The sequence below is a fragment of the Lynx canadensis genome, chromosome D1 (genome assembly GCF_007474595.2).
Source record: "Lynx canadensis isolate LIC74 chromosome D1, mLynCan4.pri.v2, whole genome shotgun sequence".
Lineage (NCBI taxonomy): Eukaryota > Metazoa > Chordata > Mammalia > Carnivora > Felidae > Lynx > Lynx canadensis.
This window is the reverse complement of record NC_044312.2, coordinates 70,632,448-70,655,093: the sequence shown is the minus strand read 5'-3', so window position 1 is coordinate 70,655,093 and position 22,646 is coordinate 70,632,448. Positions and strand designations below refer to the sequence as shown.

Below are 22,646 nucleotides of genomic sequence, written 5' to 3'. Positions count from 1 at the left end.
AAAAAGATAACGTAAGATAAGGATCTTGTTCTCTTCTAAGAGCTGGGCACAATAATTCCAGGTACTGAAAATATGACAGCAAAGGTAACACAGAGGGGAAAAACCCACTCCTTGGAGTTTAGGGGAAGATTTCACACAAGAGGGCACACCGGAGTATACTTTTGTTGGGTAAAGGAGATTTGCTTTTATGGTGAACGGATAGCTTATGCCAACACCCCTGTACGGAGTGTTTATGTACATGGTATTGGGAAATGAAGTTAGAAGAACTGTGAGTCCAGCCTGCACATGAATGTGGCTGTCGCTTGCCAGGTGTGATGCCTACACATGGTGATTTAATCTCTGGACAGTGCCGGGGGGACACTGTAGGTTTCTCTCCTGGGACCCACACATTAGGCCCAGGGACAAGGCTAACCAAAGGAAGCCCGTACAAAGAACACGATGTTCCAGTGTAATAATGGTTAGGCTGGTACAGTAATAGTTAGGGGTACCAGGCTTGACAAGTCCCACCTCAGGCTTTCCAGGACCTGGCAAGACATTACCCCAGGAAGGCAGAATTTGGCCACCACCCACTGTGTAACTGACAGGTAGAGCTTGGACTTGAGGCTCAACTCTTCCAGTAACCCCCAAATGGCTGTCCCCAAGTGCCTTTACTGACCGTGTGTCTAGTGTTGCAGTGTAACTCATGTGGTGTGGATTTGTGTCACAGTGCTCATTTTGCCCTGGCCTTGCACCCGGGGTCGCTGCAGGACTATTTGCCCTGTAAATTAAGCTGAGGAGTTTGCACATGGGCCATAAGGAGCCACAGATCTTTTAGCTGGGGAGTGAAATGATCAGATCTTTGTAGAAGATCCCTCTAGTGGGGCCCTGGAAGATGGGTGGGAGTGGGGAGATGATAAGGCGTGGACTAAAGGGCTGGCCCAGAGGATTAGCAAGAAACGAAGATGCACTCGCTACAATAAGATGTATATTCATGCAGTCTAATTCCTTTGGAACATCCAAAGGGGTCTCGGCTTCCTTCCTGTTCTAACCACACCCTGAATAATCAAGTGCGGAAGGCAACCGGATGTGAGCACAAGAGAACTTGATCTGGCATTGAGTGGGGTAGCTTCTGGGCTGCATGTACACGCACCAGGCACAAAAAGCAGGCACAATTGCAGAAATAGTAAAATCTAGCCTACACTCCATAGGGAATCTTAAGGACCCCTGAATAATCAAAACAACCTTGAAAAAGAACAAAGTTGGAAGATTCACACTTCCCGATTTTAAAATTTAACTACAAAGTTACAGGAATCAAAGCTGTGTGGTGCTGGCATACAGCCAGACCTACAGATCAATGGACTGGAATAGAGAGCCTAGAAATAAAGTCTTACGCAAATGGGCAAATAATCTGAAAAGGGTTCCAAGACCACTCAATAGAGAGGACAGGCTTTTCAATAGGTGGTGCTGGGAAAGGTGGATACCCCCATTTAAAAGAATGGAGACTTTTACCTAATATCGTATATAAAAATTAACTTGAAATGGATCAATGACCTATAAACTTAAGAGAAAACCTAGGGCAAAACCTTCAGGACACTTAATTTAGCAATGATTTCTTGGATAGGATACCAAAGGAACGGGCAACCAAAGGGAAAAAACAAACCCAGATTTCATGAAACTTTAGAATTTGTGCAAAAGGACACGGTCAACAGTGAACCGGTAACTTATGGAATGAGAGAAAATATTTGCAAATCCTATCTGATAAGGGATTAGTATCTAGAATATATGGAAGTGGGGGGGTTCACTCCCCTCTGAAGTGCCTTATCAAAGGCACAAATGGCAATAAATCACTGTGGGAGTGCAGCCAGGAGACGTATTACTGTCCCCAGCAAGAACCAGAGGGAGAATGACCCACAGTGGGATAAGCTTTCTTCAATTATACTCAGCTTGGAAGTGGTTTTCTTCCTGCCATAAACCAGCCCAACTTCTGTATCTCTTCCTGTTGCCTCATTGCACCTGTGAGACAGTTAAGCTCATGGTACAGAGACTAGACCTGTCCAGGTGGAGAGAACAGCTGTGCCCTGGAAAGTAGGCAGCTGACCTTTGCACAGCAATCAGCTCAGTGCCATTCTGAAGCCTGTGCCATCATGACAGAGGCCATGCAAGTTCACAGCTCAGGCCTGATTTTTGAGCAGTAGCAGAGAGCTAGACAGGATCCTTGCAATCAGCCCCGAGCTCCTGACACAGGAAGGAGGTGCTCCAACTCGGGTGTGAATAGAACACGAAGGTCCACGATGGTCATGTCCCACTAGGGAGATGGATTGAGATTCAGTGTTGGCCAACCTGCTCACCTGTTTCTTTTTTTCTTTAAATATTTTTAATGTTGGTGTTTGAGAGAGAGAAAGAGAGAGGGAGGGGCAGAGTGCGAACAAGAGAGGGGCAGAGAGAGAGGGAGACACAGAATCCGAAGCAGGCTCCAGGCTCTGAGCTGTCAGCACAGAGTCCCATGCGGGGCTCTAACCTATAAGCCATGAGTTCATGACCTGAGCCGAAGTCAGATGCTTAGCTGACCGAGCCACCCAGGCGCCCCTCGCCACAACACAGAACAAGCCTCTGCCAGCTCCTCGCTCACCTGGGCTGTAACCTCACCTTCGTCACTGCAGCCGGGGCCCATGCAGGGCTGGAAGTCCTGGGTGTCCGGGCAGGGGACGCTGAGGTCCAGCTGTGCCTTTAGCATGCGCTGCCGCATCCTCTTGCCTTTGTCACAGGTGGAGGAGCTGCAGGCGGACCACGGGGACCAGTTGGAGTAGATGCAGGTTTCGGGGGTGTCATCTGGAAAGAGCGTGGGACAGGTTTTCCTTGGGAGCCTGTGGACACCGGAGCCGGCCCTATCCCCACGCAAGCTCCTTTGGGGATAAGAAAATCTGCGTTGCCTGCCCTGCCTCAGCAAACCTGGGCGCTCTTGGGGTGGAAGCAGCTATTCACTTGCCTTTAAAGGCGATATTTTAATCATTCCAGGAGTATCTAAGCGACAGGGAAGAGTCCTACTAGCCCTTCCCCTCAACACATGGGGGTCTCTCATTTCTGGCCCCTCACCCCTGGCAGACACGGTTTCTGCGGGTGTACAGGCAGATCACAGGCAATTGGGGAAGCACAGCCTTCTGTGTGTGTGTGTGTGTGTGTGTGTGTGTGTGTGTTGCTATTTAATCTTCTCAACGACCCCATACACAGGTGTCACGATGAAGGCAGCCAATGTTCGCCCAGCACTTATTACACACCAGCATCGTTGTAAGAACCTTACATGTTTTGTCCCATTTGGTTCTCACAGCAACACTCAGCGAGGCAGGTTCTGTTATTATCCCCATTCTACAGGTGAGGACAGTGAGGTAGCATGGAAGCGTCCTGCCCAAGGCCACAGAAAAAAGCCCAAGTGGTGTGGCTCCAGATCCCATGAGAGAAGGGGCTGAAGGCATGGGCCTGCTGCTTCCTCCTGACCGTAGGATCTAGGCCTCCCTTTCCTTGCCGGGGAAGTGGACGTGTCCACGCTGCCTCACAGGCCAGAATGACCATCAAAGTGGGGAGTGCCGGGGGTCCCAGGACACCCATGCAAAGGCCCGATACTGGTGAACACATCTTCTTTGAGTCCTGGCCTCATTTTGGCTTATCTTCCAGGAAGAAGTCCTCAAAGAAGGGACTGCCAAGTCAAAGAACATACTATTTTTGCAGCTCTGAAAACCTGTTTGCAAACTGATTTCTCAGAAGGTATTGCCAGGTTATATTGCTACCTGCAACCAAGAAAACTTACATACCTTCATCTTTCTCTTCTGGAGCCAGATCCGCGACAATATCATCGACGTTATCAGGTACAATATTGCATTGTTCCCCCTGCAAAAGGAAGTTTTCTTGGAGGGCTCCCATCAAACAGTGGCACGTGTTGGGGTCAGATGAGGGAGGAGGTAAAATTGGATGCCCACCCAGCGTGCAAATCCCAGGCCACGGTGGAGTTCCGAGCCAACATTTACAATCACACTGAAAGAGAAATGGCAAGAAAGCCACAGCTTCCCAGTCCCTGACCCATGGCAGACGTCAGTAATCAGTTATGGAACTCACTAGGATACCTATCTGTCTGGACCAAATCATTCAGTGGAGCGCAGAACCCCACTGTAATGTTGATTTTGCTCATTTAGATCTTACGAATAATTTGCATGCTTAGAAACCTCAGGCGGTCCAGGAGTCCTGTGTCTTGGAATACGCCAGGGACCCCATGATTCCTGAGCAGATAGGGGTACAGTCGGCTCGCGCTCCTGGTGGGAAGTGTCTGTGACAGGGTGAGCTCTAGCCCCAGTACCTTCCGGGCGATTCTCTCGATGACAACTCTGGCTACTTGAGTGATAGACCCGCCCTCTGGATCATAAAAAGGACTCTGAGGATGGTCCAGGCTGGTCAGGGGCCGGATTTTCTCCTGGGGAATTGTGGGCTTGTTGGGTGACTGTCAGCGGGGAAGAGAACACAGAGAGAGAGTGTGGGAAACAGAGTGTTTAAAAACCACAAAAGCAACTTGATTGTAATATGATCAGAACAAAAACCTAATTGTTAGGGATTTCACAACAGCTCTAACTGCCTCTGGTGTTAATGCAATTCTATTCACGCCGTGTATCGTGCAAAAAAAAATCGGTAGACCTCGATTTTCAGATTCTCCCAGGTACTCAGGATTACATCCTGATGAAGACAAAGTTTCAGAGAGCTCATCCCAACTAGGAAACAGCTGAACCAGGCTGGCCTGAATCCAGAGCTCTTCCTGATGGACCAGGCGTTGGCAAACTAGTATAGAGAGGGTCAGATGGTAAATATTTTAGGTTTTGTGGGTCCTATTGTGTCGGCTCCAACTACTCGACTCACTCAGCTTTTGTAGGGAGAGAGCAGCTCCCTACAACATGTAATTGAATGCGGGCGGCAGGGTTTGAAAACCTTATTTACAAGTCAGGTGGTAGTCCCAGTTTGGCCCACAAACTGGGGTTTTCCGACATACTGCCCTGCCACTGGTTTTCCAATGGCTTCGGATTTCAATGCAATGAAAAATATTAAATCAGGAGAGAATCCAAAGTCCTTAACCTAGGTGTCTGGAAACCTCCAGGATCTGGCCCAGCCTCACATACATCAGCTTCTGTTGTTCCCTATTCTCACCCCTGTCTCTTGCTTTTTGCTTCCATGCCCATTTCCTGCTGTTCCCTTGCTTATCTATGAACTGCTTTTTAGCAGATTCCCTCTCCATGGCCTCCTGGCCAGCTGTGTGGGTCATACTGTATATGGTATGTGAGGGTGAAACTATGCCGGCCTCCCCTTCCAGACTGTGGATTCCTTTACCACATTTGTGTCCGGGACCCCCAGCACAAGGCTGGGGGAAGAGAAAGCACCCAGAAAGCTTTGTCCCTCACCACCACAGGCATATACCCACCTCATAGGTCACCCCACTGTCGGTGCCGGCGTCCCAGGGGATCAGGTCTTGTACCACCTTCTGGACCCAGCCGCACTCCTTGGTACACAGATCCTCTGCAGACAGGCCCACGTTCCAGTCGGGGCTGGGGCCCATCATGGTCAGGAAGGACATCAAGTGGCGTGTCCTGTCCACTGAAAATTCAGCCGAGGGTGCCGCTCTCCTGGAAACCAAATACGTTACGTTAGGGGGTCTGGGGGGTACACACTCTGAGGGACATTGGGCCAGACCAGAGCTGAAGGAGAAGAGGACAGAAGGACGAAGGATTCTTGGTCTTCCACTGATCTCTGCCTGTGGCCACTCCTGTTTTACACCCTTTGTTATCCTGAGCCCTTCCACTGGCCACACGTGGAGAGAATCATATGCTACCATCGTATCCAGTTTTAATGTGTTCAAGGCACTTAAACTGTTTTTGTAGATGTTTCATATTGTTCAGCTGTTGACTGACTGTCAACTCTCACTGGAGGGTGAGCCCCAGGAAAGCGGGGCTTTTGTCTGTCTTATTTATGGCTTGATTTCCAGTGCCTACAACAGTGCCTGGCACAGAGTAGATGCTCACTGTTTCTGAGTAAACGAACAAATACTTTGTGTTATTGTAACTGAACCCAAGTTTGTCTGCCTGATGCCCAGCAAAGATGATCACTGAGTCACCAAGGATGCAGCAAGGAAAGAGTTGATTTGAGAGGCAGCCAAAGGCAGAGACGCGAGGGCAAGCCTCAAATCTGCTCCTAAGGAGGAGAGTCGGGGAAATTGGAAGGCAAATGAAAAAGTTCTGGGTAAAGAGTCACAGCTGCACTTACTAGTCTGCAGCTGCGATCAGCCACATTATCTCTCTGGTTACCGGTTTCAATCCCTACCCTCTTTTGATCATTCCTCATTCTTGAGGGAATTGGGACGATGACCATTCTAGTTACTTCCTGCTGAGATGGGGCACAGATTAGAGTTGGGGAATGGAAACTTCCTGCACTCACTTAGAGATACTCTTCAGTCCCAGGCTGAAACCCAACATTCTGCATTACTAAGAGTTATTTTTGAGAGCGTGCGAGGGAAACAGAATCTGAAGCAGGCTCCAGGCTCTGAGCTGTCAGCACACAGCCCGATGCGGGGCTCTAACCCACAAGCCTGAGCTGAAGTTCGACACTTAACCGACCAAGTCACCCAGGTGCCCCTGCATTACCAAGATTTTGTAGTTTGGTTATTAGTGTTTGTACTACATTTTATCTAGGACCTTTGGGGAGAGGTGTTTTAACCAAGCTTGTTGCATGTATTGAGGTCTTCAGGCCAGCTCTCCTGAATAGGAGGGGTCTGCCAGAGGCTCACTGCTCCAAGCAGTGCTTTTTTTGAGGTCCTCCTTGCTGGCAGGCTGTAGGGAACCTGCGGATTCTCGTATGTTGAATGTGAGGAATCCACGGCTTGACCCCCCTCAGTGTCCCTGAAGAGTGAGCCTCACTGAAGTTGGAGCTGGCCCTCTGGGTGCTCACTCTTCAGGTCTTTAGTGATACCGAGTCTCCAGGATACAGTCGGTGCAAGGGCACGTCTGTGGGGCACGTCAACCTGCTGGAAGTGAACTTACCTTACCTGCTGGACCTCCCTGAAAGTATCCAATTCCCTAATGTGAGGAACTCCTAAGTTATGAGAAGGGTGTAACAACAGTCTTCCATATACCATTTCATAAGGGCTTATTAACTCAAGCCCATGTCTAGGGGCCACTCGTACCTAAAGCAGAACAACCAGCAAGGCTTCTTCCCTAAGTTAAGTTAGTTTCTTGGCAGATCTTTGCTAAAGGTTTTTTTTTTTTTTTTTTCCCTTGGTTTTTCTAGCTGGTTGGGGTCTCCAGGAAGTGTGTAATTTCCACTGGACACCCAAGGCATTGGGCACGGTTTGTCTGGCTTGTGATGCAAACACTGCTCCACTGTCGCTCTGAATGGTTAGTGGCAATCCAAACCTAGGAATGTTTTTGCTTAAAAGTGTTTTTTTTTTTTTTTAAGTATACTTTATTGTCAAATTGGCTTCCATACAACACCCAGTGCTCATCCCAACAAGTGCCCTCAATGCACATCACCTACTTTCCCCTACTTAAAAGTGTTTGGACAACTTCTGAGGACTTCACTGAATGGCAGGGGAAAGAGCTTCAACCCAGCTTGCCAAGGGATCTATAAATACCAGCAAATATTGAAAATTACCTGTTGTTTTTGGCTCCTGGTAAAGTCTACCTGCCGGTCTTCTCCAGGCTTGGTGCTTAAAACTTCATCAGGCATTACAAAAAGTTCTAAGGTTTTTTTTTTTTTTTTTTTTTTTTTTAAGTTTCTTCCCCTTTTTTGACAAATTTTGCAATGGAGATAACAGGAACTTATGTGACTTTCAATAAACACAAGCAGAATAAAAGTTTTATATTATAGTGCTTTTAATTCTAAGCACGTGTCCATTTTAATTAAACCAGCAACCTTAGTTTTACTACTCAATATTTTCCAAGATCATGTGAAAATCATTTGGGTTAGTTTCAGTCTTTGAGTTTTAGAATGTCCAATTCGAACAAGTGTTTGCTTTTTAACTAACCAGAACTCTTTTACAAATTAACTTTAGCAACACCATGCAGATGGAGAGCAAATAGCTCACACACATGGACACATACAAATACACAAACAAGATGCAGAAAAAATCTTAAAGGCCCAATTTCCAAGTCTCTACCCCTTTTTACAACACAAATCTAATTGCAAGGCGGTATAATTTACAGATTCATTAATTATTATATATATATTAATTATTATAAATTACGGATTCAATTCATTAATTGGTCATTTTTCTCAAGAGTCGAAGGACTATTGTGGCCAGTGTTACAAAAGAAGATTGGAGAACAGAGCCCAAAGGGCTGCATGTGGGGATCAAGCAGGGACTTCCCATTTTCCAATTAGAACACGGCTGGTTTTATTCGAAGATATCACAAGCTGCAGCAAGCCTAATGAAGCCCAGAGTGCCTCCGTGGGCACTGGTTCCTCCGCAAAAGTTGAGGCTTCACCCACAGAACCAAATGGCTTCCTAGTTTCTAGTTCCTCCCTAAAATTCAGAGCTTCACTGACTGAACCAAACAATTTGCTAGTCTGCCTTCTCTTAAGAAAAGAAGGGGCGCCTGGGTGGCTCAGTCGGTTAAGCGACCGGCTTCGGCTCACGTCATGATCTCGCGGTCTGTGAGTTCGAGCCCCGCATCGGGCTCTGTGCTGACAGCTCGGAGCCTGGAGCCTGTTTCGGATTCTGTGTCTCCCTCTCTTTCTGACCCTCCCCTGTTCATGCTCTGTCTCTCTCTGTCTCAAAAATAAATAAACGTAAAAGAAAAAAGAAAAGGAGACGAAGAGAACCCAAATCCTGTGTTTGGAGGCAGCCGAGTGAGAGGAAGAAATCTAAGAAAGCCAAACCAGAGGGAGGAAGAAATAAGCAGGCTCCCATGCCATGGAGTATGCAGTACTCACCAAGAGACCGCTGTTTAAACCAAACCCAAAGCCATTTTCTTGCTGCAGGTTAATTTAGGTGCCGAAGGCCGATGGTGCCCAGTCGGAGTGGGGTCTTGAGGTCAGGCCCCTCGACAAAGAGCCTAGGCAACTGCTTGGACCAGTCACCAGAATCCTGTTAGCAGCTCGGGGCCGACAAACTACGGGTGCAGAGCTCCTGCCTGGCTCACCAAATCTGTAGCCAAACCCAAGTTCGCCTGCCCGATACTCAGCAAAGACCATCACTGAGAGACATGGAGTCCCCAGCAAGCTCCTCCACAGGCAGCAAAAGAAGGAGACAGGATAAAACTCAGCCCCACCTCCTCCCAGGAGCAGAATCAGGGCAGTTTAAAGGCAAATGAAAGATGTTTGGCTGAAAAGTTGCAGCTGAGGGCAGTTCCATTAACCCTTTGCTTACCGGTTCCATTGTGTGCCTAGCTGTGTTGGGATGGACTTTACAAATCAGTGCTTACCAATGCCCCAAGCCTTTCTTTCTTTCTTTTTTTGGACATCCTCACTCAATCCTCAGAACAGACCTGAGGGAAGAATGACTGATTCCAATTTATGCATGAGGAAACTGAGGCTCACGGGCTTATGTTATGCAACTTGTCCAAAATCACCAAGTTAAAAATGGCAGACAAGACCACGACCCAAGGCAATATTAGTTCGAATCAGCATTCTTCTCATCATCAATTTCAAATTCCTTCTCCCTGCCCCGTTTTCACTCTGCGATCAACATTGTGCCGTCACAGGTGGGGGAGCATCTCCCCAGCTTGCTGCCTCTGTTGTCCTCACGGGGCTGCTGACAGCACGGCCCTGCCCCGGTACCAGAACTCGCCCGTGGCCACATCCTCCGGTTGGTGAGCAAGGACCTGGCTATATAGCCGGGGAGATGGGTTGTCTGTCAACCCCCGAGCCACAAAAGGCTATTATTCTTCAACCTCTGTCTCCTCAAGTGGCTAAGAAGAGGTCTCAGCCGTGGCCAGGGCTAGGCGAGGACAATGGTGGTGGCCCCCTGGGGCGGGGGTTGGGGAGCTGGGGAAGGAAGAGTTAGATGCACTCAGCACACACTGGGTGGCAGACCCGGGTTATTTTATTTCCCCACCCCCGTGACAATCCCGTGGGGTTCGAGTTGTCCCATTTTGTAGAGAAGAAAGCAAGCGTGGAAAGGTATAAAGGTTAATGGACCTTTAAAGAGACACAGCTGGAAGGGGCTGAGGTTTAAAGGCAGCTCTGCCTGACTCTACACCCCCAGGCTGCTAATTGTGGGGAATCCTTGGCTGGGGACCAATGTGTCTGTTCAGTTCAGCTGGCAGCTGGTGCACCTCAGCTGCTGGGGAGTCCCCGTGTCCCTCTGTGGAGGCCAGCTGCTTCTGGCTCCCCTCACCTGTCCCCAAAAGTAATGACTCCAGACCTGGTTAGGCCTCGTGGAACTGGACCCGTTGGGCTCTGGCAGGCTAGATGGGGTCAAGCCACGCACAGAGAGGAACGGAAGCCTGGGTGTGTGTCTGGTGTCACCTCTTTGAGCTGCGGGTCCTGGGGGCAAATTACCAAAGCATTCTGTGCCTCAGCGTCCCCATCTGTAAAATGGGGATCTCCATATGTCTACTCCAAAGGGTTACTGTGTTTAATGAGAGAACTTGCATACGGTGCTTAGTCCAGCGTCTGGCAATTGAGAGAAGCAGTGTAGGGTCCGTAAAGAGATCAGAAAAGAGAGGGGGGAAGTGGAAGGAGGCCTTCCTGAGTGGACTACCCATTACAGCCTGATGCCAGTCTATGTTCTGTTACAGGAGTGGGGGAAGAGCCTGGTCTGAGCCCTGGCTTGGGTGTCAGCAGCCCAGCAAGGCCCTGTGTCGCCCTCCTCTCCAGCCTCCTGCCGCCCACCCCATCCGCCGCCCTGTGCCCCGGCCAGACCAGCCTAGTTGCAGGTCCCATGTGCACTTGCGTCTGCTGGGAAAGCTCTTCTGCAGTGGTTTGCACCATGCGGTCCCCTGGTAACTTGTTAGAAATGCGGATTCTTGAGCCCCACCCCAGATTTACTTAATCAGAGACTCTGGGGGTAGGACCCAGCATTCTAGTTTAACGACCCCTCGAGGTGCTCCGGATGCACCTCGAGTTTGACGAGTGTTGGTCTACTCCTCTTTCAAGCTTCAGGTCATGAGTCACCTCATCCTGGAGCCTTTTGGGATCTCCCTGACTGAGGCCAGTGCCTGTGGTGTCTCTCCATACTCTCTGAAGCTGTGCCCTATGATCAACGTCACCCTGTCATCATTCGGTCTTCCCCCTCTAGATTGGGAGCTCCGTGAGGGCAGGAACCCTAAGCTTCATCCCAGGACCGAGGTGCCCAGCGGGCGGGCTGAACAAGGCAGTGTGTGAGGACTTGGGCTCTTCCACCCCCAGCTCTAGGTCTTGGCAGTAAGTCACTCACTGTCCTCCAGTCCCAGGTTCTTCATCTGACACCACCTACCTGCAGGGTTTCTGTGAGGCTCCCACGATGCTTTTTGAGGAAGCCTTTATAAACCGCTAACGTCCCCCACACACCTAGTCCACTACGTAGGCACCAACTGGGGGCTTTCATCTTCTTTTCCCAGCTGTACGTTTACTGGCGTGTAGGTGAGTGGCTTTAGCTTTTAGCAGCTTCTTTAAAGACCTGGCTTCTACAAGAACTGCAGCCTTGCTCACTAGGGACTCACAGTGTATGGTCCGGGGCCTGCCTTCCTGTCGGTGCAAACCACACAGCATGGACATCTGAGGGGACTGCTTTCACCCCAGCCCTCCTTGGCTCTTGGCCCCTTGGGGGTCCAGCAAGGCCTTGGGGGGCATACTTCGTCTTCCATTGCCATAGAAATCAACCACTCCACCTGTTACCTTCCCATCTCCCTGAGCATGTGGCTTGCTTTGTCAGAATTGTCATTTGTATCCTGTAAACTATGGGTGACACTATTCATAGTGACGACCTAAGGGGCAAAGACATCTCTGCTCAGGAGTCTGGTGCTGGGGAAACCGAATCAAGTCTGACCCAACAGGCCATCCTGATACTCTGCTCAGCTGATGCACTTAACCATTGGAGAACCTCACGTGTCTTGTAAGACACGATGCAAATTGTTCTCCACCGATGCACTTTGGCCAAATCTGTAACCTGAGTGACGTATCCTTCCAGACCTTGGTGAGTTTTAAGGAGTAGGAAATTTGGGGCAACCAATCCCTGCACAAAACGCCTGACCTTAGGTTGGGTAATATGGCAGACTTGAATCTGTACGGGTCTGGGGGCAATTTTAGCAATTTTCTAGCATCGTCAGTTATGCTCTGCTCTTTTCTCTTACCCTTGACTGGGAAATTCGTCCCCTGATCCCCAGCTCCCATAACGCATCCTGCAGGAAGCATTTCCTGACCTCTCTTCAAATTGTTTAGGACCCCGGGTGCACTTTCCCAGAGCACGATGAGCTCGCTCTTTCCTTGGGGTTCTGGTTGAATTTCCATCTTGCACATTAGGTTCCGGAAGAGTAGAGACCATTTTTGTCTTGCTTACAGCTCTATCTCGGAGCCCGACTTAGAACTTGGTATGAAGTGGATTATTCTCAAATATTTGTTTTAAATAAATTACTTAATCTAGGAAATGAATGGAGCTCTTATACTTCCTTTGACCTTCAAATTTAATTTAAAAATCACCTCAAAGTATTTATTACTTCCATAATAAAAATGCTATTTAAAATAATGAAATGGATAAGAATATATGGGAGTTTTCTTTGGGAAATGCTTGGTACGACTGGAGTTCTTTAATTTGTCCAAACCATAATAAAAATCCACATTCACGCTTTCTTATATGCCATATCTTTCCAGATATGATATTTTGTGAATTTGGTTTTATTTTTCTGTTCTGGGATTTAAGTTTTTCATCAGTTTTCTAGCAAAGAGAGTTGATCTGGCCATACCATGATAACAGTATATTATAAATCATGATAATTAAAATGGAAGCCTATTCAGGACAAGAAAGAAATATAAATGAGTGGCATAGATTGGAGATCCCAGAAACTTTAGATATGGTATTATACAAAACAGACTTCTCAAATTAGGGGGAAAAGGAAAGATTGTGCCAAAAGGGTGGGGCCAACTTAACTGCAGTTTTTCTTAAAAATGTGGAATTTGCACTTAATCTCACATACCTAAATAAATAATCCAGAGTTAAATAGACAGCAACCAGATTATAGGGGACATGTCGATTACTGATTTGCTAGAGAAATGTTAATTTCCTCTGCTTTGAAACAATAAAGCAATAACAAAAGTAACTATGAACCAACCATTGAATTATGAACCAACTAAAGACATCTGTGTAATGAAACAACATGGTTGAATTAACGAGAAAAAAAAATGGCATGTTGGAAAAAACATCTCCATGCAGTGTGACTGACAAATGTAACTGTCATATATACAGAGCTAATCCAAATCTGTAAGAAAAACACCACAATCTCGACAGATAAAGGAAAGTTATGAACAGACAATTCACACCAGAAAAATGAATAAGGAAGACCAGATGAAGACATGGAGAAGTGCTTCACCTTTTTACATTCAGAGAGGCAGCATGGTGCGCAGGGAAGAACAAAGGATATTGGAAGAGGCAGCTGGATTGGCCTCTGGGTTCAGCCGCTTGCTGGCTCTGTGCCAGGGGCTTTCCCCCCCCCCCCCCCGCTCTTTGCACCTACTATGGCAGCAAAATGGGAGCATCATCTTACCCACCCAAGGCTTTTCGTGAGGAAACTGCTTGTCATTGTGACCGGCACATCCTAGGACTTGGTAAATGTTGATTTCTCGCTCATTAAGCCTTTCCAAACAAAACTTCAAAGAACACCATAAAAGAAAAGAGGCAGTAGGGATTTTTATGCTCCTCCTAAGAACTTATTATCTCCTTCTAAATTTCAGATCCAAACCAGTGTAACTCAGGTCACTGGTGAGACTCTAGTCACTGGCGATTCAGGTCACTCATATGCCAAGTTCTGTCTCTCCTGTATTTCAAATAATCCCCCATAGCTTTTGAAGTTGCAGAAACTCAATCTAACCACTAGAGGGCGCAAGAGCCACACACTAGGCTGAAGTCCTGCGTGGTAGGTCTGAGGTTTCTGCCTCGGAAAAACTGCTTATAACCTGGAGGCATCTAGGGCTCCGGGTCCCTCTGGCCAATTAGATCTACCGCCTGCTCCTCTAGTCCAACGCCAGTCTTTACAATCCTGAGGGTATCGGCAGACCTGGGCAAGTGCTACAGGAGACAGGAAGGGCCCTGAAACTTTCAGCCCGGATCTGAGAAAGAGAGAGATGCCTTTGTCCTCATGGGGAGAGCCATGGCTTGGGTGATTTGCGGGGCAGGATTGCTGGAGAGGGTGACTGTCTCTAGTCCACCCTCCCTTCATCTGTCTCAAAAACAAGGACAGCTGTCTAATCAAATGTGAATTAAACAGAGTGGCTGGCAATAATTACAGAGAATACAGTCCCTTATAAAATCCATTGTAAGAATAAAGATTATTTGCAGAAGTTCCAGTAATTCCTAGCATTCAGATTAACCTGGAGGAACTGGGTGGTAGAAATTTAGAACTGATTTGCAGGAAACCTGGTCATTTTCGACTCAGGCACCAGAGGAACTGGTGAAGGATGTGGGTTTTGTTCAGAATCTGTCTTTCCTGTCTCTACCTGCACTCTGGGCTGACAGACCCACAGCTTGATTTATTGAGCTAAACAAGTCAGCAGCTAATTTGTTTCGTTCATGGCTGTCCTTTGAGAAGTGGTCCTGGGGAAAAAGATGAAGATCATTGAAAAGCAAGTCAGTTTCACAGGGCAGGACCTCACAAAGTAGGTCACCCCGGCTTTCCACTGGCCCAAGGGTGGATAGAATCCCATTAACCTCAATCGGGCAGGCTCAGTGAGGAGAGGCAGGGCTGTTTCTGCAAAACAAAACTTGGCTGCGTGGAGGCTTCCTAATTTGACTTCCTAATGAGATTTGGAAGAGGGAAGGGGAGACTGGGGTATGGGAAAATCAAAGGAAAATTCCTTTCCCCTAACGAGCTGGTAGCACTGAGCAGAGAGGGTTTGGGTGTTTGGGAGGTCTGGGTGTTTGCCATTGGTTAATTCTGTTCCACTGGGGTCTCATGAAGTCTGAGGGACGGGGGAAAGCTGGGAAGGTGTCCCTAAATATATATATATTTCAAATTTACAGAAAAGTCTTCCCCATCTTAAAAAAGAAGAAGACAAAAAACATCATTGACTCTGTTACTCCTTGGAGCAGTAGCTGTTCCAGCCACTCTTCTTTCACAGCGAACTCAGAAGACTTGTCTGTATTCGCTGACTCTATAACCTCACTTTCTGTTCACATTTCACCCCCCTGGAGGCTGCCCGCCATTGCTCAGTGGAAAGGATTCTCAGTAAAGTCACTGATTTTCTTCATGTTGGTCAACCCAATAGGCATGGTGCAGCCCTAATCTTACTTGATCTCTCAGGTGCACTGGACACAGCTGACCACTCTCTCCTGGAGCACTTTCTTCTCTTGGCTTCCCTGATGCCAAGCTTCCTTCCCCAGTCTGTTTGCTACTCCTTTTCTGTTTCCTTCCTTTGCAGGTATGTCCTCCAACGTGCATCTCCAACGTATCACATCCAGAACTGAGCTCATGGTCTTTCCCACTGAACTTCATTTACTATTCTGAACCTAATAGGTGGCCCCACCAACCCATTCATCCAGGTGTCTCTGCTTCCCTCACTCTCCTTATTGAACTTATCACTGCAGCCTGTGGGATTCTGCTCCTACACCTCTCTACGACCGCCGTACCTCTCTCCATCTCTACCACCACCATCCTTGTCAAGGTCACTGTGAATTCTCCCCTCACTACTCTTAACCTTCTCGTATTGGAGCCAGAGTTTTGTTACTGTTGTTTTTTTTTTTTTAAGTTTATTTACTTGTTTTGGAGAGAGAGTGAGCTCATGTGGGGGAAGGGCAGAAAGAGAGAGAGAGAGAGAGAGAGAGAATCCCAAACAGCCTCTGAGCTGTCAGTGCAGAGCCCGACATAGGGCTCGAACTCACAAACTGCGAGATCATGACCTGAGCGGAAATCAAAAGTTGGACAAAATACTGAGCCACCCAGACACCCCTGTTTTGTTTTCTTTTTAAAAAAAAATTTTTTTTTAACGTTTATTTATTTTTGAGACAGAGAGAGACACAGCATGAACGGGGGAGGGGCAGAGAGAGAGGGAGACACAGAATCGGAAGCAGGCTTCAGGCTCTGAGCCATCAGCCCAGAGCCTGACGCGGGGCTCGAACTCGCAGACCGAGAGATCATGACCTGAGCTGAAGTCGGACGCTTAACCGACTGAGCCACCCAGGCGCCCCTGTTTTGTTTTCTTTTGAATGCAGATTTGATCATGTTGTCATCCTGCTTAAAACCCTTCAAAGATTTCCCATTACTTTTAATGGAAAAATCTAAATCCCTAATGTGTGCCTTGGCCCCACACCAAGTTCGCCTGTGATTTCTGGACCTAGTTATACCACAACTGTTTAGCACCTTAAGTATGCTGAACCCTCCTCAGGGTCTTTACACATGATAGTCTCTCTAGACTTTCTAGAATGTTCTCCCCTTTCTTTGCCTCTTTACCTAGTCAGCTCCTATTTGTTCCTTAACTCTTAGCTCAATGGCCATCCCTTAAAGGAAGCTTTCTCTGACCTTCAGGTTGGGTCAGTGTCCCCGTCACGCTCTCTCATGGCACCTTATATCTTCACAGACATGTCACATTTGTCAGCATTTGGTTAATGTCTCTCCCTCACTAAACTGTGAGTTCATGAGAAACTCTGCTCTGCTCAGCACTGTATTCCTAAGTATCTTTGACAGTACTTCCCTTTAGAGACCGGCCATAAATGTTTGTTGAGGCAATGAAATGTTTCAGTCATCCTTAACGGAAGGACACAAGGTAAGTGAAAGTCACGGTTTTGTTTTGTTCTGGGGCAGGAGTCAGACAATTTGGTTGTGGTCACAGTGTGAATTTCATGCTGGTCCGAAGTCTGACTGGCAGATATATATATGTCTTGATTGGTGAAAAGACGGACACTGAATGACTTGTTACGTAGTTGGAGGGGCCTTGTAATAAGTAAGGGCACAGGGAGTGGAGGCAGCTGGGGAGGGTTGGAATTCTAGTTCCTCCGCCGGTGGAGCTGGCTGCTGAGGTCTGAGCCTCTGTCTCATCTGCAAAGTGAGGCTCCAGACCCCTACCTCATGGGGTTAGTATGAGGATGGAGTGGGATGAGGAACATAAGTCCTGGCAGGGTACCTGGCACATAGTAGGCGCTAGAGACAAGAGGACAGCTCTCTGCTCCCTGCTTTTTCTTCCTCCTTTCCGCTCTCCTTCCAGAAGCACCCTGCTTTGCCATTTACACCTTCCCAAACCCTGGGCTCCTTAAGGGAAAACTGGGATCAGGTTTCCCTAGTGGTATCAACACTGGCATCTGCAAACTCTGGCCCAGATGCCCCCGGCCCCTGCCTGGTTTTGAGCCCAAGGTGAGGACTCGTCCACATGCAGTTTTGGGAGCTGGGGGCAGCTGAGGAGAGCCTGAGCGCACAAGATTCACGGTGGGTGTTTTTTTCTGACTGATGTTAATGATGTGAAGGGGCCTCAGGGCCTCGGTGAATTCACATCGGTGTTTTTTGGTGGGACAGGCCTGAGACAGGCAAATGCCCCCCTACCAGGGGAGAGCCGGGGGCAGTAGACCCTGCCTCTGCTGCTTCTCCTTGGAGGGGAAGGCATTTCCAGGGCTGGGCAGGTTTCCAACCACTCTGGCCCCAGCTTCCTCAGAGGAGGTCACAGCAAGCCAGGAAAGGCCTCTACGCAGCCAGTTCGGCTGCCCTTGGTCAGTTGTCCAGGTGTGGGCCTGTCTCTCTTTTCTCAGGTCGCCACTTAGGGCCTCAGTTCTGCCCAGACCTGGGCCAATCCAGGGCAAGGAGCCTCCTTCCAGACTCAGCCCTGTATGATACCTTCTGAACAAGGCCCTTCATGACCCCTCCTCAATCCTCGGCTGGGTTGTGCCCCTTCTCTAGGCTTCCAGAACCACTTATGACCTCATCATAACATTTATCCCCATGGAGTGTGCACGGCCACCATGGTGTATGGTGTCACCCGAAGGTGTGCAAAGGGCAGCTCTGGGGTGGGAGACCTCTCTTTATTGTCCATCCCCCCACCCCCAATGGCTGTGGGTTCCAAAGGCTGGGGACTGGGTGTACAGGGCTGGCACATCGTGGGTGGGGGAGGAACGGTTAATTTGCTGAATGGTTAAACAGGTGGGCACCAGATGCCTGGCAGCAGCTTCCCTGCTCCCCGCTGGTTGTGTGGGAGCACTCCTCTCTCCGCTCCTGCTACCCCATCCTGTGCTTCTCTACCCATCATCTTGACTTTGCCTTTGCTCCCACCGAGCAGAATCTCACCCACTGCCTGTGTCATTGCGCTCTCCATCACCACCATCATCGGTGGGTATAGACGACTCCAGAGAATGGCCAAGCCATTCTTCATAAACCATTTTCATGCAGTTGGCAGGAACTTTGCTCCAAGTCTTGCATCCTTGAAGGAGGAGTGAAACCAAAGCTCGTTCAAGGAACTGCACAGGACTCGGCATGGCTAGAGAGAGGTGCAGAGTAGAGAGAGGCAAGACATGAGCCCTAAGGAAAAGGAAGCAGGAGCTGGGGCATGTTCGGCTCACTGGGGCCTCTCTAGGTGATCCTGGAGACCAAAGGAGGTCATGGAGGGTTTCTAAGGAGAGGATAACACAACAGGATTTGGTTTTGTTTTGTTTTGTTTTTTTGATATGATGATTTCAAGGTCCACATATGCCATCTACAGAGAGGTGTCCAAGAAACTGATGGATGGATGATTACTTACTCACCTACCTATCTTCCTACCTACCTACCTACCTACCTACCTACCTACATATCTGCCTGGCGGAGTAGTCCTTCAGGGAGCCATCAGCATACCCTAGGTCATCAAAATACAAGGGAGGATGAAATCTTAAAGGGATAGAGTAGACAGGAAAGAGATAAACTGGGGCCAATCTAGTCTTCCACGAGTAAGACCTGCCTAGAGTGAGTGTACCTGTGTGCGAAGGTGGTTTCAGTCGGTCGTGGCCGAGAACATGAGTGAACACGTAATGGCAACTGTTATGTCCGGTTCTGTGGTATTAGAGCCATCGGGGGAGACAAGGACCAGGCCCGTATTCCTGAGAAGATACGGGTAAGTGTGATAGGCCCACACGTGGGCAGTGTACCTCACCTGCTCATGCACCTGAGAGGTACTGCTGACTTTAATGACATAACTCATGTGGTGGCCAGCCGGTGGGTGGCTCCGAGTATGAGAAATGGCCAGGGTCTGTGTGCTACTTACACGTTGAGAGGCTGCCAGGCTGGCCACTGAGCTTTGGCCTTGATGACGGTGAGGACCTCATCACTCTGCAAAAAAAAGGACCACAGTTGTTTAGTGAGGAGAGCCAGGCTCATGGCAGCAAGAGAGGTTTGACATGGTGACATCGTCCACCCTCACTCCCTTACCTGCTGCCCAGGTGTGGAGCCATCCCCCCCCCAGGGTAGCGAAGCCCGGGAGCCTCGGCCATCCCGGGGGATGGGGCTCAGTGCCCGCTGCGTCTGTTGTGTGTTGCACACTGATGGGTTCACTGAGCCACACCCTGGTTTCCAGCTCCGGCCACCCCTCCCGCACTGCAGCTGGAGCTCTGACCCGGTCTCCGCCTTGGATGGCCATGCTTCTATATCATGCCCAGCCTGGAGGCAGGTTGTGCACTCTGTGTCCAGGCACCGGCTGCATGAGGAGTTGCAGGGTAGCCAATACCTGCTCCGGAGGATTGTCACCACCACCCCCCCCCCCCCCCCCCCCCCGGCCCCAGACCTCTCCTGGTGTTGAGACCCACACACCTGATTGGACTCCCTTGGACAGGAGGCCAGAGCAAAGTCTGAGGCCAACACCCCTTGTGCCGCTCATATCATTCCGCTCTATTTGCTTTGGACAGCGTGTAGCATGGGCCCTTAAAATCGATTTTTGAGGAAGGATTTGCTAATTAACAATTTGAAGGAAAGCATTAAGTCAACATCGAGGGGGGAAATGCAGAAGTTTGTGGATCTTGCTTAACTTTACTTGGCAGTCTGTTTGGGTTTTTATCTTCAGTGACGGGGCAGAGGAGTATCATAACCTTTTCAAGGCTTAAGGCTTCCACGGGCCCAAATTTGGCTTTGGCTAGGGACCTTCCCCGGAGAGGATTCAGCTGGTCCTGGATCTCCCCTTCCCCTGGCTGGGCCCAGCAGTGCTCAGACGCCACTGTCCACTGTACTTGGAAAAGCCTAGAATGTCACCAGCTGAGGAAGGAAGTACTCTGTTGCTGACTGAACAGGTCCCTGAGTTCCAAGGGGGCAGAGACTTGCTTGGCTGGCTTATATCTCTGCTCCAGTTTTTAGAGCCATGCCTGGCGTGAGTGCCTAGGACATATTTAGGATGAACCGACAAACTTCTTAATTGGTGAGTACCATGCCCAGAAAATCCCACCACCCTGCAGTCATCTCCTACATCCCATGGCTCGCAATGAGCCCTTCCTCCAACCCCAGAAGCCCACTCCTCCTCCAGCAGGTTAAAGGCACATCTACTGTGAACCTCCATTCCCCCCATCTCCTGCCCCTCACAGCTGGCGGGCTCCAAGACCCACTGTGCCCACAGCCTTCAAGTCCCTTGAGCCTCCTCCCACAGTCTCCATACCTTCTTGCTTCCCCCCAATGCACCTTCCATGTTGCCACAAATCCGACCGTCTCCGTTCCCTGCCTCAGCCCTTCAGTAGCTCCTCACAACTCCCATGACCAGTTATTATTTTTTAATGTTTATTTATTTATTTTTGAGAGAGAGATAGATATAGAGTGAGCAGGGGAGGGGCAGAGAAAGAGGGAGACAGAATCCCAAGCAGGCTCCGTGCCGTCAGCACATAGCCCGATGCGGGGCTTGAACCCATGAACCATGAGATCATGACCTGAGCCGAAACCAAGAGTTGGATGCGTAACCAACTGAGCCACCCACGTGCTCTCCATGACCAGTTCTTAATTCCTGAGTTTTCCTACATGGCCTTCATCATCTGGCTCTAGTATATGTTTTTCTTTGATTTTACATATACAGAATAATGCATAAACAGAACTGTACATGCATACTGTAGACAGATTTAGCATCACAGAAGCACACAATGCGAATAGTGACCATAGTCCATCCAGCATCTACCCTGCCTTCTGCTTCCTTCTCCAGAATGTTACAGTTTGGTGTATATCATTGCATATGCAACTACGTGCATGTGCGTATGTGTGTGCACATTAGATACGGCTCTCCCCACAAAAACTGCATCATACTTATTCTGCACCATGATTTCAAATTTTTTCCTTAATACCATCCCATGGGAAACTTTCCATGTCAGTAGATACCGCATCATAGCAGTCCTTTGGGTGCTGTTTAAAGTGTTGGAGATCTTTAAATTCTGGTAAACCAAGTCAAGAGGCATCAGAGAGAAACCCAAGACATGAGACCCAAGAAACGAGATACCGTCTGATGACAATCCTTTTGCCCCTGAAGAAATACTTTACTAAGAAGTAAGATCAATGTGAGTGGAGTTAAGATAGACACCATGTAGGCTGGCCCTGCAGATGCACCTTGCATTATAATGAAATCTTGGTTTTCAAGTCCCAGCTGACGATATATTGATTTTGCTTTTGCAGTATATAATGACAAAAATTGTTTGGGCCCTCCATTAGTGTTTATGCATGGTGATGAAACTCTAGCTGTAATTTTTAGGGATATGGAGGCTCCAAGGATGATGGAGCCACGTGTGCAGGCTTTAGAACAGCTTGTTGCTGTAAATTGTTTCATCTAGTGGTTGCACGCCATCTGCATGATCAATAGCATAGTTTTGCTTGTTTGTGATCATTTGTGTTATTCCATCAGATAAGAATGCAGGGGCACTATGGAAAATTTATTTAAAAAGCTAAAAATCTTTGGAGCATCAAACTCGTCTGGTAGACCCTAGATTCTATAGGACTGGAGAGTGGCTTTTCCATGGCCATATCCAGCAAATTATTGAAAAAGCAAAGCCTTTGATGTGTATCTAGAATTCCATAGCGTGGAGGGTCTGTAATTTACTTAACTAGCATTATTGGTGGATATTTAATTGTTTCCATGCTGTCACGAAGCCTTGTATACATATTTCTTTGTTTACAAACCCAAGGCTTCCTGTGTTAGGGATTCCTAGGGGATGGTTAAAAGATGAAGCAGATTTAGAGTTTTGGCAGGACCTACCAAATCGTTCTCCAAAAATCTGTACCAATTTACACCCCCACGAGAATGCATATATGCCCGTCTTGCCACACCTTTGGACACACTGAACACCATCCATCTTTTGGGTATTTACTGTTCTAGCGGCACGGGAGCGGTATGTTTGAGAGTACAGGTTCTAGAATCACACCGAGTTCAAATCCTGCCTGCACCATTAGCTAGCTCTGTGTCTTTTGGCAAGTCTCTTGACCTCCCTTAGCCCTCTCATCTGTGAAATGGGATTTAGAAAGAGCTTCTACTACACGGGGTTGTTGGGGGACTAAGTGGCATCATTCATATAATGTGTTAATGCGGTGCCCAAATATGCATATATTAGT

At 48.4% G+C, this 22,646-nt stretch overlaps 1 protein-coding gene across 1 annotated transcript in view; it reads right to left on the bottom strand.

Annotated features, from left to right (window-relative positions):
- Positions 1-22,646, bottom strand: part of SPON1 (spondin 1) — a 261,395-nt gene that overhangs the window by 9,136 nt on the left and 229,613 nt on the right. The window contains 5 exon segments of the mRNA XM_030331303.2: positions 2,626-2,808; positions 3,786-3,861; positions 4,325-4,465; positions 5,432-5,633; positions 19,348-19,412. Coding sequence (XP_030187163.1) covers positions 2,626-2,808; positions 3,786-3,861; positions 4,325-4,465; positions 5,432-5,633; positions 19,348-19,412 — 667 coding nt within the window.